At 35.7% G+C, this 18164-nt stretch overlaps 1 protein-coding gene across 1 annotated transcript in view; it reads right to left on the bottom strand.

Annotated features, from left to right (window-relative positions):
- LOC124158523 (dynein axonemal heavy chain 5) overlaps positions 1-18164 on the bottom strand; it is a 174866-nt gene that overhangs the window by 118785 nt on the left and 37917 nt on the right. The window contains exons 23-33 of the mRNA XM_046533651.1: positions 16525-16760; positions 16162-16443; positions 15816-16054; positions 12941-13181; positions 7550-7749; positions 5846-6010; positions 4525-4677; positions 4233-4440; positions 3840-4001; positions 3537-3761; positions 640-812 (exon numbers count right to left, since the gene is read on the bottom strand). Of these exons, the coding sequence (XP_046389607.1) occupies positions 640-812; positions 3537-3761; positions 3840-4001; positions 4233-4440; positions 4525-4677; positions 5846-6010; positions 7550-7749; positions 12941-13181; positions 15816-16054; positions 16162-16443; positions 16525-16760 (2284 nt within the window). The remainder of the gene's footprint in view (positions 1-639; positions 813-3536; positions 3762-3839; positions 4002-4232; positions 4441-4524; positions 4678-5845; positions 6011-7549; positions 7750-12940; positions 13182-15815; positions 16055-16161; positions 16444-16524; positions 16761-18164) is intronic.

Here is an 18164-nt window from a genome sequence, read left to right as displayed (position 1 = left end):
TCAAAATAGGGGTGTGTCTCTTACATGCGATTATATGGTATTAGTGATGCAATTCAGTTCTCATACCTCTATTAAGTTTAATATTCCTTTTTATAGTAAGGATAGTACTTCTGCAAATAGTATAGTACTTTCAGCTGTCTAATAACCTTAGTGAGCAAGGCTTTCATCATTTGACTTAGAACAAAAATGTGGAGTGCCACTCAGATAGCAAAAAGAAAGAAATAATGACCTAAGAAATAATAAGGCAAAGAAAAAGTAACAATGTAGGAAACATTAATGAAAAATGTAACCAAATTACAACTCACATCTGTCTCTGTACACCCAAAAAGTCTGGTTGAAAAACATTCTCAGAGTAGATGAGTCAATATATGAGAGCCAATAAATATTTTGTGAATCAAACTTTAAAAAATTTCTGAAGTAGACAAGTTACTTTTACATAAACAAAAAAATGACAGTCTACATTTGACATTGACATGCTCCAAAAATTTTGGGGCCTCATCAACCCCAAGGGTAAAGGGAGAATCAAAAAAATATTTGAAAACTTAAAAAAAAACTTTACCATAATGGATCCAATATGAAGATAAAAGTTCAACGACAAGAATTTCAGAATTTGTGATAAAATGAAATACTTTTACAAACCTGTCGGTTAAAGGTGTAATGACAAGTCTCTCAGTACATCCAAGGTATTCATTCTGATAATTGAAGTTGACATCTGTAATAGCAATCAGTGTCTTATCCAAATCTTCTTTGAAGTAAAATCTGCACTGTTTTAACCATTCAAAATCATTCACAGAACGGACATTAAGTCGGCACTAAAATAATAAAAACACAAGAATGCTGTTAGTGGATGTATTTTGCTAATGTTTCTTCTGGCTTATTATGTATGTAGACCATTAAATACAGAGCAGCCAGAATATAACAACTCTGAGAAGGCCAGATGTTTACTTTGTTACAACCGAACTTCATTATATGTGGGCCCACTCTTGTGAACATAAAATTGAAATCCTTCGACCCAATCTTACTGCAATTATATCACAGCTATTATTTATCACCTCACGCAGGAAATGAAAAAAAAATCTGAAAGTATTGTTCTGAAACTGCCAATGAGAGGGTTTTGATCACTGTATGGTAAGTCCTTTAAGGATACACATAATTTGCACTAATTGGATCTCTTCCAACTGGGGATTTTAATGATGTTTTAAAAATCATTCCATTATTCAGAGGATCCAAATTTTGCACTGATCTAAACTCCTAAAGCTGAAAGATATCTAAGCCTCTGGTTTGAAGGAAGGGGGACCCGCTGAAAACTGCAAGTGGATAAAGGTTGTGATATCTGATAGGCCACTTTTATGATGCCATTTCATTCATCATAATAGCAAAATCACTATTAATCATTTTACGGTCAGAATATCAATAATATCAATGGCCAATATCATTAACATTGATTATAGGCAAGATACTTGAGCATATCGTTGTTAGCAATATCATGTCCTTCTTCCACAGTCTTCTATGGCTATCAGCAAGGATTCCGAAAAGGTAGATCATGCGAAACACAGCTCGCGCTCTTTCTTCACGACATTCTCAAATCCGGGGAATCGAAAAGACATGTTGATGCATTATTTCTAGATTTTAAGAAAGCTTTCGACACAGTACCTCACAACAAACTTTTATACAAATTACAGCCATGCGGATTAAACGAAACAGTGGTAAACTGGATATGTGACTTTCTGAATGATAGTAAACAAGAAGTAGTTCTTGACAGAATCAGCTCTGATGTAGTTAAAATGAAATCAGGCGTTCCACTAGGAAGCGTAATCGGCCCACTTTTGATCATTATATACTAATGATCTCTGCTCCTGAATTAGCAGAAAAATATGTTTATTTGCTGATGATGCTGTCATCTAATGCAAAATTAGTGATCACTCTATGAAATTCTATCATCGGATTTAAACAACGTTTATTTGTGGAGCCAAGAGTGGGGACTCGAACTTAATCTGAGCAAATGCATGACGGTACATTTCTTGCTGACTTCGTCCAACTATAGCCATATTTATGCAGTGGATGATATTTACATACAGGCAGCAGACAAAGTGAAATACCTGGGAGTTACGATAACCTTGAACCTGTCATGGGGAACACATATAAAGAACACCTATTTGCGGCATAGCCCTAAAGAAATTAGAATTCGTGAAGCATATTGTGGGAAGATTTCAGATGAGAAAGTAAAAGAAAGGTGCTCTTTCACACTCGTCCGACCGCACCTTGAATATGCAGCAAGCGAATGAGATCCGGTACAGAAAGACTTCATCCACGAGCTGAACAAAATACAAAGGAAGGCTGCACGGTTCGTCAAATACTGTTACGGGCATACAGACAGCGTTACCCAGATGTTAAGCGAATTAGGTTGGGAGCCACTGAGCCACTAGAGACTTGGAGGCTGCCCGCTAGGCTTAGATTGCTTGAACAATTGAGAATGGATATCTTTAAGAGTGACACGGAGAACATAACATTAGAGCTCCTCTATACTTCCAGGTCCACAGAAACGATAAATAAAGATAGATATGGGAATTCGTTTTTCTCCGAACCATAAAGGATTTCAATAAATGCTAGTCGTAATTTCCTTAGAGCACTTCCTTTTTATTTGTAAACGGCTGGTGTCCTAACACCCCACACGCCTTTTAGGCGGCTTGTAGGGTATTATGTAGATGTAGATGAAATGGCTTATTAATGTGGAACGTACAACAAATTTTATTTTCCAATAGTGAGGCATGGCAATATTTCTGTATGCAACATTTACAATAAAATAAAAATTTAAATAAAAGTATTACAGGAGCTGTGCATCTTCTTAGTCCAAGGATGATGCATATTTCAACAGCCACATAGTTGCCATCAAGAGCTTAAGTAGACTTCATTTATTCATTGAGGGCTAGTGGGAAGTGTAATTGCAATCAGGTAGTACATATCACTTCACTATTGTTACAGGCAGGTAATGTTCCCTCTTTAACCCAACACACACATTCTGACCAAACCTCACAACTATCAGGGCTAATGGTTGGAGGGTGTGTAGACCTGTTTCCCAACAAAAACAGATGGACCCAACTATCCGATGGTCAATGCCGCCAGACCATTCAGCCAACCTCCCCAACCCAATTATTTTGGCATTGAGACATCAGTAGCATTGTCGACCAACATTAGATTCTGACACTCACTGAACATGCTTATCCAAGGCAGGCAACAAGGAGTCTGCTAGTCATACCACAGGTCAGGTATCACATAAAGACATTGCCAGCAGTATTTTATTTATTTATTTATTTTATTTTTTTAGCTTGCTAGTATAGATTATATGGTTGATTAATTGGAATTTTTGTAGATCTGGACTCCTCACAGATGGCAGGGGAGTTAAAACATGTGAGGCAGTGCTGGTATAATGGAAGTCACAAGGGTCAAATTTCATTGCTTCATAGATTTAATTTCAATGACATGACACTACTCCTTTAACGCTTGAATGGCAGTGAAAATGTAATGGGTTCACTTACCAAAATATCAAAAATATCTCTTTGGTGAACATGTATAGTAATCAGAGTTTCAAATTTTATTCTTTCAATCCGTGTAAGATCTCTTGTTGTTTGATCAATAAGAGTATTCAAAAGCTCCAAGAATTTATTATTATTTTCTGCCATTATTTTCTTATCTTGCCGTGCTTGCATTAAGGCTGACTCTGCATCTCTTGTCCATATCATCTGGATACCAAGGATCCCAACCTGTAGCAGAAAATACCAAGAATCTCATTGATCTAATTTATTGGGGTTGAAGATAAATTAAGATTAAAATTTACCAACTTGAGCAGGCATTTTATCCAGAAATGACAAAAGGTTGAAATTTGCATCATTAATCATTGTAAATGCTTGTCTAATGATGGAATGAAGAGACTGCTGCGAAGTTTGCAATAAAGAGGTCAACCACGTTTCAACGCTGCCTTCTGCTCTGACTGCTCTTTCTAGCTGTAAATAGAAAAATACAAAATATTTTGAAGCCATTTTAAATTCAAAATATAATTAAATACCAATTCATGGAAGCATAGCTAAACAGAAAATTGATTTTTAACTTAATTTATGGAGCTGATTTAAGTCATTAACATTCCAGGGCAAAATATTGAAAAAATAAGATGTTAAAAATGTACAAGGAAAACATGTCAGTAAAGTTATATGAAAAATTAGTGAGAGATACATTACTAAGATAACTTCTCCCTCAGATGAAACAATTGCCAGCATCTTGTTGTACTCAGTTTCATGGAAACGGACATATCGTGTGTTGTCAAATATTGATAACAGGTGATTTTGTATTGTATGGGAATCAGAAGCTTGTCCAAGTATTTCTAAAAGGGCAGGATCAGACACAAAAAAGAAACGTGGAAACATCATCCTCTTTTTCTCAAGATATCTGAAAAGGGAGAAAATATTGAGTCACATTCTACTCACCAAAAGAGAAAGTTCAACAAATTTCATTGCATACTCTGCCACATACCCACTTAACGACTTCTGGCAGAGCTCTAACTGCTCCTGCAAGTGGGGTAAAAGCTGCTTCAGTAAATCATCACCAACACAACATGTCACAACCCCTGGAGTTTCATGAGCTCTCTGCATTATTTTCTGCCAAGACTTGTCAATTTTGCTGAATCTGAAAGAGACCAAATTAGAGGTGGGATGAGTACTACAATAAAGGCGTCAGCATAGACAAAATTATTCCATAGATGCTACAATCAATTCCACGAGACATGAAATTGAATAGTCATTGAAACAGTATTACAAATGATTCACAAAAGTAACCAGCCAATCAATGATTGAGTTGAACTAGTGTACAATATTTCTTTCATACTGAATCATATTCAATCTTCTAATCAAGATAAAATTGCAATCAAATTGAGGATGAACTGTCTTCAAACAGGGACTATGTACTTAGACAATTCAAGGCTAATAAGTTACTCACTTTCCTAAATGTAGGAGGCCAAATTTGGACTCATAATTTAGAGCTAAAAAGCACTAAGTGGATTATCCATCAACATAGGCGGATCCAGGGGGGGGCACGGGGGGTGCCCCCCCCAGACCCTCAAAAATATGCAAGATTTTTAATACGGTCCCATTATCATTGCGTTCGTTTTGTATTACGAGGTATCCTTGTGCCCCACCCAGAACAAAATCCTGGATACGGCCTTGCTTGTGCCCCTCCCAGAAAAAAATCCTGGATCCGCCCCTGTCCATCAATGATATATAATGGTTTCAAGTCACTCATAACCTCCCTGACTTTGAAGGGGAAGGATTAGTATAAAGGATATGGTATTACTATTGGCAATAAATTAGATTGCTATTAAATAAATATGAACTTCATGAAAATACAAGTCAAATCATTCATTCTGTAATATTTATATACATCAGGAACATTCTAATAATATTTCAAGGTATTACCAAGACAATATTGGCTAGAATGGACAAAGTCTGAATTTTAGATTATTCATGCTATACATATTGTATGCGTAAGCTGTTAATTAACAAGCAAATGTTTTTATCTAATCAACATAAATCATAGAAAATTTCATCAGTCAAAATACGGGAAAAGATCTATATGCTATTTGAGAAAAATATCCTCGGTGTATAGTATCCTGTGATCTTAACAGCACATATTTGTACAAATGGTGATCCTACTGACAGTTTTAGAAGAAAAATATAGTAAGATGGAATATGTCAGGAAATACAAGCATGAAGATAATCATTAAATTCATTTAAGGATTTGAGTATTAATGCATAAAGAGTATAAATTAACATTACCACTAATTTTCCACTTGACTAACCTCTTTGCTTCTTTAGGCAGCTGCTTAGCAATATCTCCTCCAACAAATACAGCCTCTAAGTAAACCCACATATTTTGGACGAGAAGCCATCTCTCTAAGATTTCATTCGTATTAGAAAGGTCTGACACCCAATGTTGTATTTGCTTCCTAAATGGAGCATTGTATCTGAAATCAAACGTGGAAATCAAGTTGCTCACTACCCTTTGAAAATATTTATTATTCATCATTATTAGAGATATTAATATTTGAAATTAAATGATCAATTCAATGGGTTTTGTCTACTTCCTCTGTTGTCATTTAAGTGGTGAAAACAGTGGTAAATGAATGATGATTGATATTCATCCAACAAAAAATGCATATAAATTCACAGTCGCCATTTTTCTTTTTCACTTCTTTCTTCAAAAACAAATACAATTTTGTTACCACAACACAAATTATTACAACTAATGCATGTCACACATTGTAATTTTTTTAAGTGCATCACAGGGACACACAGCTTAGGCCAGAAATGAAAGTTTGGTAAGTAAGAACATATTTTTAAGGAAAAACTGGAAATTTAAGGGGTAATAAGACTACTAGTAGGAGTTAAGAGGAAAGGCAAATGAGATCCCATCAAGTTAGGTTTCTGAGAAAATGAAGGAAAATTCGTTACCATCCCTAGAGCCATGGCCAATGTGAGATGTTCAAGAATCCTTCAAGTTATAACATTATTTATGGGCCAGGGTGACACAATAATTGTTTTTAGACCGGTTTGAAAATTTGTCTACTGCTGGCAATGCATTACGAATCCCTGAGATAGGTTAAATTTTATCCTAGATGTTAGGCCACCCACTCGAAGGGAGGGAATTTCAAAAGCACATACAAATTTATTTTAACGAGAAAAATCGTCATTTAATGCCTGCCTATTATCTTTAAAGATATTTTAAACTATACATGTTTACATAAATAAGGTCTTCTTAGGCTATTAATAGGAATATATAAGGTTTATAGGAAATTCGATATCCAACACTTAAGCTATCGGGAACGCATCCCTATCTTCCAAGCGTTAAAACACTCTCATATAACACAGATTCGTACAGCACATATAACGCAAATTCGTACCCTAAGGAACGCATCCCATGTGCTAAACGAGATATGGGTGCACCCATGCCTCGCTTAGCACATGTATTTTGACGTGTGGAGGATAGTGGCCTTTGTCAACAAAAGAGACATTGTCCAATGAGTCCCAGCCCAAAATTTACTTAAAAATATTTCAGCAAAATGTGACCAAAATTTCATTCTATTCAGAAATAAACACAAAAATCCTGAGCTGGAAAACCAAGATAAGAGAGCTATTTTTTAGTGCAATAGTTTCCACACAATTCGCATACATTCATGAATGAATTAATATTTGCACCGCAACATTAGAAACTAAGTTTAGTGGCCAACGTTTATGATTTGTTGCCAATACTCTAGCAAAAAGTCTATTTTAAGCCACCTAAATACAAATAGAAATTTATCAAAATAAACCCATTATTTTTTATAAGTACAAGGTTGATAAGTAATTACGTGGTTACAATTAAAATGAAATTTAAGGCAAATAGGAAAGCACTAATCTTGTAAGGGAAGGCATAATTGTTTATATTTTTACCAACTTAGTAATCAACCCATTACACAAAGATTCATTGCAACAAGAAAAGTATTACCCAACAATCATAAACCAACCTATTTGAGAGTAGTGAACCAAGAACCATTAGGCTGTCCTCAAGTTGTCCAATTGTTTCAGCTGTAGTATCTCCTCGGAGTAGTAATTCACCACGGTTGTTGAAAGTCATGAACGTTAACTCATGTACAGACCACTCATTTGTAACCTGTCTGAGCTTGGCTTCTATGTCCTTTTCTTTCATTGCTGATATGCAGATGTCCTAAATTTTAACAAAAAATGCAAATTATTAGAATAAAATATACCAATTCTCCTTTTGCAATTTTATTCAAGGCTATGATTGTTTGTGGTAGATAAATTAGCACACAAACATAACAATATTTGAAACTTTGAGTTAAAGTTTAGTGGCTTTGCAAAATTTTGACCAAAATATACCCTGTAAACCATAATGGTTGCCACAACGTTGCAGCAACGTCTCACGGCAACCAACTGGGAGTTCCATGCAACGTTGTGACAACGTCTTATTTACTGCCAAACGTCCTCCGTACTACGTTTTCACAACGTCTTCACAACATCTTTGCAACGTGACACGTAACATGATTGCAACCTGCCTGCAACCTTCTGTAAACCATATAGGTTGCCACAACGTTGCAGCTACGTCTCACGTCAACCAATTTACTGCCAAAATTTAATCCTTACTACATTTTCACAAATCTTCACCACCAGAAGCGTAACGTGATGCAACCTTTAATAAATAATACTTTAAATTGTGTCGTTTCAAAGGAAATTTTTTTATTATTCCTTATTTACAATTTGTTTTCCTTTCCTCCACCCTCTGATGCCTTGACTCAGCGTGCCTGAACCAGTCAATTGCCTTCTCCTTTATGTGCTTATGGCCATATTCCTTTAATGTGGGCTTGCAACGGAAAGCATCTGAAATTAAATTTTAGTAAGGATTTTAGACACAAGTAGTTTTATTGAACAGTTCCCATTTTGAAATAATTTTATAAGCACAACATACCAATAATACAGGCACACATTCTGGTGGCACAGAACTGGATTTTTTTAGTGTTCATTTTGGAATGGCCGAAAAATGAAAATCTCCGACCAAGGTTATTGGTAAATAGGTGGTATAACATGCCGAAAACACCCTCAGTAATGTTATTCCGACCTCGTCTGCATAACTCTACAGTCTGAAAAATCAGAGGAATTTTTACAACACAAAAAAACTCACAAATAGCTACTTATAAAAGCCCATCAAACAAATGACACTCAAAAGTTTTATTTTACCAGAGCTGCGTGGAATGGCTTTTTGAGGAGTTCCACCTCCAGGGCATCAAATTCTTCCATTGTATCCATGGGGAATTTCCAGGTCAATAATAAGTCGTTGTCACTTTCATCTGGCATCTGGCAGTTCGACTTAGCTCTGTTCAAAGCCCGAATTTCCTTTAAAATTTCCAGCTGCGTCTTCTCAATTCTCTTTAAATACTGAAGAAGGTCTTCAGAAATAACTATGGGACCAGAAAAAGTTTACATTACTAAAAAATATGTATAATGTACTTTTCATCTTATTATAAAGGTGAGAAGTAAATTGACTATAATATAATTAAGACAGTAGTTTTTATAGGGCCATTTTTAAATAGATGCACATAACCAATAAGATGTGATGGTCAGCTGATGAAATCAGCAGGATTAGTATTGCACTTGCCACCTAGGTCAGAGCCCACAAATTTGGACTTTCTATGAGGCAAGAGTTGGCAAATTACTTCATATGAAATGACAAACAAGGGTTTGAGACACGAGCTTGGCTGCATATACTTAGTCATTTTCTTGAGCGATTCTATTATCATTACTGTCATTACATGAGATCTTGAAATGACCTCGATAATTAAGGCGTAAGCATTTAATTTTCCCACAAAATCCACCTGAGAAATTTAAGGCTGGAGAGTGGTTTCTTTACTTTAGAGAAATAAAAGTTTAGTCCAAATGTTAATGAAATAAGCACGCACAACAATAATTGAATGTCATTCAAAGAAAACAGAAATTATCTCATGATATTTTTTAGAACAGCCAATCTTGAAAATCATAGGAATGGTAATAAAAATAATCGAATGCTAGGGTTGTATTGAAAGGGAGGGCACTAACTTTGAATACAACCCAAGAGACTAGAGAGCATAATTCAATTCTGGGCGCTGGACAGCACAAAATAACAAAAGTAATGTCCTTGCAAGAATTTCAACAAAATGCAAGGATGGATTGCTGATAGCTCTCAAGGAAAATACCTAAGCTACTGACATATGTTGGTCTCATTGAAGTATTTAATTAATAGAAATTTGAAAACTTTACTTACAGCTTAGAGCCAAATGAATGTGTGTCTGTCCAAACTTTATGTTCCCTTTAAGGCCTTCCAATAAATAATATTTTGCAATATCATCTAAGAATGATGCTCTCAACCCACGCCTTATTGCATCTGGTGGAGTAGAACCCCCAACTCTTTTCAAAAAATCAATCTGAAATAAAAATTATTATATTAGGGATAATTCATTGAACCAAAGGCTGTACACATCCACTATGACAATTTTACATGAAGAATACTGGATGTCCCATTTATCTTGATCACCCGAAATAACTTTTTGTCCAGATGGAAATTCAAAAATGTGTCAAGCAAATGTTCATTAGCCGTCAGGGGGACATTAATTAGCATGATTGACTTCCTTGTAGCTTTATTATTTACAAAGATATGAACAGCGGTATGTCTTTTTAAAATGGCACCCTATATTTTTTATTTGGCAGTTCATTTCCTCTCCTAAAGACTTATTCAAAAATGTAGCACAGTGGACCATTAACATAAACACAGTGTTATGAAAAATGTCTGACTCAATAGCACTTAGTGCAGGAAGGCGGGTATTGGAACTACTCCACCAGTCATTCATAAAAAATATAGGGTGTCATTTAAAAAAGACATACCACTCTTCAAATCTTTGTAGAAACAAAGATACAAGGAAGGCAGTCATGCTGATTAATGTCCCCCTGAGGGCTTATGAACATTTGCTTGACACATTTTTGAACTTCCATCTGAACAAAAAGTTATTTCGGGTGGTCAAGATAAATGGGATACCCTGCATAATTGGAATCAAGATCAAACAGTCTGCTTGCTTAGAAGAAAACAATATTAGGGAGCCAACGCATCTCAAAGTCTTTGATCACTCTATTGAAAAGTGCTTCAAGCAAACATAAAGGAAGATGAATCTAAACCATTTCCTATACTGGGCTGGGTATTAATAATATTACCACAGATAAACTGATATTCACTTTATCATTATGGCCCAATGGTTTTATCCCTGAGTAATGTGCACAAATAGACTTGCCTCCAACAAATCAAATCCCATTACTTATCCCCTCTTTAACAAAATCACAGTGACATCTTTAACTACAAAAAATTATCAAAAATGAGACACAAAATTGATTGAAATGTTTTCTTTTAATAACAATTACCTGATTGGAACTTTGATCCAAAACTTTTTACATCATCATGAAGATGTTTTTGACATGAAGCTACACTTAAACCCACTACACCTAAATGAAAAATAAACACTATAAAAAATGTAAATAACTTTAAATGACTCAATAAATAGTAAAGCCGAGAAGTTTTTCTTCATAATCCTCCCACACTACGGTGATGCAATGCGTCAAGCATTAAAATAAATTTAAGTTTATGCATATGTAATGTTTTTCAATCCACAGAAGATGGATTGACTGAGCTGTCTCAGGAAGTGTGAGAAGGTTGAAAATATTAAGAATATGCTTCATTTAAAATAAAAAATGTTGCAATAAGCAACACTTCTACTTACCCAGATTCTGATGAAGGAAGCAAAAGTAGAACTTCTGCGGTTGATAAACTTTTGTTGGAGAAGTTTCGCAAACATAACACTACAAAATTACGTAGTAACAGTAGATGATTGCCTAGGTGCTGGTGAAACAAGTAAAAGAAGAACTTAAGAGGCTGATATGCTTCGGCAGGATCAATTCCGCTCACGAAGAACACAACACAGTTCACGTAACATTATTAATGTGCACATGAATACGACAACGGCCATCAAACGGCCATGGCCGTTGGCATGTTGTTTTTCTCTCGATGGAAATCGACTATTGGTGGAATCGACCATCGATGGTATCCACAATCGATAGCTCGACATCGCGGGCGGGAGTCTAAATCTTGGTAGGCGAAAAATTAAGTTTCGCCTTATGACTTGAGGAATAAATCCCACTGGGAAATATATCTTTTTTGTATCATCGCCTTAGTAGATTAAAAAGCACGAGTGAAATCACATTTCGAAGAACATTCTTCTTTATGAAACGAGGAAAACTTATCATGGCAGGATTTTTTTTACATCTTAAGGGAATTGATTGATTTTTTAATTAATCTGCATTTCGTAGCACCCCAGGTGGACGGCGTTCTTGGGTGTTCCGAAAAGAAATGATGAAACACACTGTAACAACTGTGACTCAGTTATTACATACACAAAAGCCTACTGTCAAAATATATACCGCGAATATCCCACAATGGTTCGCAATGTCTCTGGGACGAAATAGGAATATAACGGATCAAAATAGGATATTCCAGGAATATCCTCTGCTGTGTGGGTACCTATTCTTTTAGCTCAATATTTTCATATTTTAATGAATGAGGGAAAATTGTTGTAAGGACGTTGCAAAGCAACCTGTCTGCAACGTTTCAAGAGACCTAAGTAGCTCTGCAACCTCGTGCAACCTGTCTGCAACGTTGCCAGGACGTTGCAAAGAGACCTCAACAGCCCTGCAACCTCTGCAACCTCGTGCAACCTGACTGCAACGTTGCTGCAACTCATTGTGTTTACAGGGATAACAATTTCAGGACAGTAGTGGGTACAGAAAAAACTCAAGGGTGGGCACAAAAGGTATTTTGATCTACCTTTACTTTAGTAGTAATAACAAATAATCAAGTCATATGCAAACTTTAAGAAAGTTTTCTTTAAACAGATAATACGCATAAACCCTCCCACACCCCATATGCACCCGCCACCATTTCAGGATGACAGTTACTTATGGATTACTCTAAAACCCATTCATACATTGCACATAGTGAAATGACTATTTGATGTTCATTATTCTAATTTTCAAGAACAATTTTAGAGGATTCATTTCCCCTAATAAGAAAACAGACACTGCCTTGTATTGGATTGATATAGAGAATAAAACCAGACCAAGATTCAATTTAAATCAAATATGTAGCTGAAAAAAATTATGTGGAAACAAAAAATATTCTGCTTCAGTATTTGGCACTCAGAAGATAGCCTAGGAGTCATTCCTGCCAAAGGTGACAGGAATTTGAGGAAAAACACTAAAGAACTTTCATCCTGTTAACTGTAGAAAGGTTCTTGCATCAATTAAAATGAAAATTTCACACCTCTTACCTCAATATCTTCTTTGCATTTCATTAATGGAGCTTCCAGAATATGTTTAAGGCAAAATCCTTCAGCATCCAACTCAAATATGTGCTGAGTGATTTCCATAATTCGTTGCCAATGTCTTGGTTTCATTGCTTTATTTGCCATCAGCTCCAATAGTGGACACATATCGTTGAAATCATCAATGGTTCTTTTCAATGCATGGAAGGCAGGCCATTCTTTCAAGCCTTTCGGCAGTTTTCGGCATCTAAGAAAATTAAGTGGTTTTATTTACAATTAATGAATACAACAGATAATATAAGATATAATATAATACATCAAGAGACATGATGGTTTAATGAAACTTATCGCTTAAGGAAAGGTGGAAAGTAAGATTGACAGAGTTAGGCTACAGAAGAGAGAGCAGGTGATGAAGGATGTAAAGCAGAAGAATTATGTAGGCATTAAAAGATTAGCCAGAGGGAGAATTGAGAGGAGAGCTGTGTCAAACCAATCTTAGGATTAATGACTGACGATTATGATGAATGAAAACAACTATAAGGAATATCTAATGTGTACCTACAAGTTAAATCATATTTCATACACAATAAAATTGATTCCTCCTGCATAAGAGATCCAATAAGGTGGATCTTCTTCCCAGTAATAATAAAAATCCACACAGAAACAGCATAAATACCTCTAAGTTCCTTGGGCTTATTATTTCCAAGACCCTAGATTGGTCACATCATATTCAAGCCATAATCAGCAAAGTATCTGTAGGAACCTATATGATTATATAGGATGTTAGCACTTGTTGTGTCTCCTTATACTTTGAAAAAGCTGCATTTCGCTAAAATACACTCTCACTTATCCTATGGCATTTTGTTCTGCGGAAATTCAACTGCCTCAACAAGAGCTTTTTCTGCCCAAAAGCAAGCCATCAAGTTATGTAGCAAGAGGGAGAATTGAGAGGAGAGCTGTGTCAAACCAATCTTACGATTAATGACTGACGATTATGATGAATGTATACAAAAATAAGGAATATCTAATGTCTCAAGTCCCAACTCAAGTCTCCATACAAACCCCAGGCAAAACTCTTTTTTCAAATGCTAAAATCCTCACACTGCCCTCTTCATATATTTTGACATGTGCTTGCTTCATGCACTCCAACCGGGACAAATTTCCCACAAATGCCTCTTATCACAATTACTCTACCCGCTCCAGAAATAATATACACACTCAGCAATACTCAAGTTATCTCTGCATGAAAGGCTCCTTCCACTCTGCCTCTGCAATTTTTAATAATATCTCAGATGAAATTAAATCCGTCTCTTCACCTGCTTTGTTTAAATTGAAGGTTAAAAATCTCCTATTCAAAATGTGCTATTACAGTGTCACTGAATACCTAGAAGACTCTCATAAAAACGTATGATATCATAATCTGTATTGTATGGTTTTCCCTTTTCTGTATTTTTGCAGTATATTTATGGAATCTGCATCTCTAAATTTCATTTGTATTTTATATTGCATTTTATATATGCAAAACTTGACGTAGCCATGCATTGTATTTTGCCAACGGTGATAAATAAATATTATTAGTTATTCGTGCTTAACCAGCAGCATAGATATTTGATAGCACCATATCCATCTATTTTATGTTTAGTACTTGAAACATTTCACTACAGCATTTCCAAAAAAATTATCTTAAATATAGTTGTTTTCAGATAAAAGATTAGATTATCAGTATTTATAAATAAAATGCATCAGAAAATGAGAGAATTCCTCCATAGAGATAATCTATTCAAATGGAAAGAAGGTAGAAACAAGATCATTACAACTTCTAACAAATGAGGTTTTACAATTATGCCTCTTACCTACACATTTTTGAATTTGCTTAGTGGAGCTTCCATAGTATGCTAGTGGAAAAATCCGTAACAGGGATGTAGAAAGTCAGGGAAATGAGGGAAAACAGGGAATTGTCAGGGAATTTTGAGTCCATCACGAATTACTGTTGAGCTGATAGGCCAAAAATGAATATGAGTGAAAATCTATGCATTTTTCAGTGGCCATCGCTCTCCAACTAAATGAGAGAACATATTTCTGTTCATTTAAAGATTGCTTCATAAATAAGTCAAATATTCAGTAGTTCAATCCAAAGTAGCATTTGTGTTTTTACTCAACTTAATCTTTCTCTTTAAATTTTCACTCCTCTCTGAACATTGTGCCACTGACAGAAGATACAATGCCATTTGCAGTGGTAATATTAGGACGTATTAGGGAATAACTTTGTCTAAGTTTTGTAACTACATTGCATTTGATACATACATAAGAACATCAAAAGCAGTAATCCTACAAAGACAGAATGAGAAATAGAATATAGATTGATGAAAAATATCAAGACTACAATGTCAATAGCTTTGAGTGTTTCCTGTGAGCCAAGAAATTTGTACAAAATAGCCAGGCAGTATAGTAAGTCCTCAACTGACGAACGACTTATGAACTTTAAGAGATACGAACGTTCATGCCCAATCAAAAATTTCTAGCGTGCCTGAAATTTCAAATTTGGTGGCTTTGGATATGGCCAATGCGACCATCGGTCTGGATGCGGCATGGATGATCTAGTACTTTAGGCCTAACGTGTGATAAAATCTTTGTCGATGAAACGAATATATTTATAATATATGATATAATTTTACTATCAATTCTACCATTACGAAGTTAGGAAATGCTCAATGTTTCGCCCATTTATGCTTCCATTACAATACAATGGATTGAGTTCAATCAAATGCGAAAATAGGCAAATTTTATTTAGAATTGTTAGGTAAATAGGTTTTCACATCCATTAGCAACCTACTTAACAAATAAAGAGTACAATTAGTATAACACAGTTATAATACTTTACCTATTTTGGAACTCCATGAGTTCATTGTTTATTTCTTCAATATTCACATCTCCCCAAGGAATATCATAATAGCTGCTAACACGATCTATCACATCATTATACAGTTTGTATAATTTTTGTAAAAGATTCAATTCTTTCCTGATTTGAGCTAATTCAGGATACTCAGTGATGGGGAGACCAAATAACTCTTCACCACTCTGATATGTTTGCAACTTACGCCACATTCCATCAAATCGATTCTTGGGAGAAAAAATAATTATGTAAGAATTTACACAGCCATGTAAAATGATGATTTGAGATGGGAGATTCTAAATTCAAAACAAGTTTCAAAATGCAAAGAACAAACCTGGAATATAATTAGTCGATCAGATGCTTCTCTGGGTGATAGACCGGCCATCATTGGTCCCGATGTTCGGTACTCATGACAATAATCAATACTGTCTTGACGGAATTTCTGCAAATTTTTTCGCAAATCATCTTCTAAGTGAGGTTGCATGTTCAACAGCAATACATGAGTGTCCAATGCACGAACTTGAAGTCTTTGCCAAGTGTATCGCAAACTATCGACTTGTTCTAAGGTTTCACGGTCCACTGGAACTTCATATCGGGATACTACATTGAATGCTTCCTGATAATTAGAAAAGGTCCGATAAAAACATGAAAGATTAAGAATTATTATTTGCACTCCTCATGGGATATTAAAAAGTACCTCAATTGGATCAATTTTTATCTCCATGTCAACTTCCTGGTCTCTTATTTTCTTCAATGTTTCCATTACTAATCGCACATCATCCAAATCTCGAACTGGTCTATCAAGTTTGCGATCCATTTCACTCATCACTGCGTAAGCATGATCCATTTCACGTTTGTATCTTTTCCTCAGAGCTTGACCAATGCGGTATGTGCATGACCTAATTTCTGTCAGCAATCCAAATTTCAATTTTTCTGTAAAATATTAAATAAAGTAGCATTTAGTTTTATTGAAAACAGGCCTCAATTATTTATGCATATTTTCTAAGCAAAGAAAACAAGATGAATGTCTCGTAATTTATATTCTACCATCCACAACAAGAATTTAATTAAGCATCATCTTGTGCGAAAGATCCACAGAGAAAAAATCATTCGCCTTGACCGGGATTCGAACCCGGATCCCCCGATTTCCGGTCGAGTGCTTTAGCCAGTTAAGCTACCGAGGCGTCATTCTTCCCTGTGGATGTTTTCCGGGCCTGCTCTCCGGCTGTGGCGCTGTGCGCACGATTTGGACTGCTTGTGGCATCATATGCTCAGCAGTCCAGCAACACCTTGTCCGGTAGTGTCCGAAAATATCCACAGGGAAGAATGACGCCTCGGTAGCTTAACTGGCTAAAGCACTCGACCGGAAATCGGGGGATCCGGGTTCGAATCCCGGTCAAGGCGAATGATTTTTTCTCTGTGGATCTTTCGCACGAGTGTGCATTGCGGGTGACTCCCGTAAAAGTTATCACCGCGGCTAGTCCCGGTATACTTTAAAATAAGCATCATCTGTTATGAATGGGTTTCGAGTTAACTTGTATTTTCTACAATCTGCCTTTACATGCCACCTGTAATGATATGTTGTAACTACTTTGCCCTACTAAGTACTGATTAGATCAGTAGACAACATATTACACTTGATTGCCTTCATGTTTTCTTAGTTATTAAGTAGCTCAATTAATAACAGATGACTTAAAAAAAATGAAGCTTGCTGGGAAATGAACCCGGCCACAGTGGTAAGCTTGAAAAATAACATCTGCTCTTTAACGTGTTAAAATACTTTTAGAACTGCAGTAATAGGTAAGTACTAAGAATTCCAAGCATCTTAGAGATCATTTTTCTTTGTGATACATTTTTAATATGTCTGATGTAATCAACATCCATTTCAAATGAGTAGTCATATAAGAATTATACTCATTCATCCTCTCTGTCTTGTGCAACAGGAGTAATAGGAGTAACAGGAGGAATTGACAAGGTAACTAAGGAATTAATGACAGTAACATGTTGCCATTTATAATATGGTTTGAAAGTCAAAACAAGTTCTTTCATGCCACAATAACATCTGATATTAACATAGCAAAAGAGCAAGAAGAGATCATGTATTTCCAGGAAAAAGGGAGATTTAAGTCTCAGGTGAAGGAATAAGCCCTTCTTTGTTCTAATTGTTTACCCCAAGACTCTAAGGTCCGGTAACAGCTCCCTCACATATCCCTATGTTTACATATGTCAAATCATTTGATATCGACAATATTGATCTTCAAAAGCCCCTATGATGCATACAATTCAATCAATTCACTGTACACCCCGCAAAAAGCCACCCCACACACCCAGTAAAAA

Source organism: Ischnura elegans, chromosome 1 (assembly GCF_921293095.1).
Source record: "Ischnura elegans chromosome 1, ioIscEleg1.1, whole genome shotgun sequence".
Classification (NCBI taxonomy): Eukaryota; Metazoa; Arthropoda; class Insecta; order Odonata; family Coenagrionidae; genus Ischnura; species Ischnura elegans.
The sequence above is the reverse complement of the archived record's forward strand: the minus strand, read 5'-3'. Positions and strand labels throughout refer to the sequence as shown.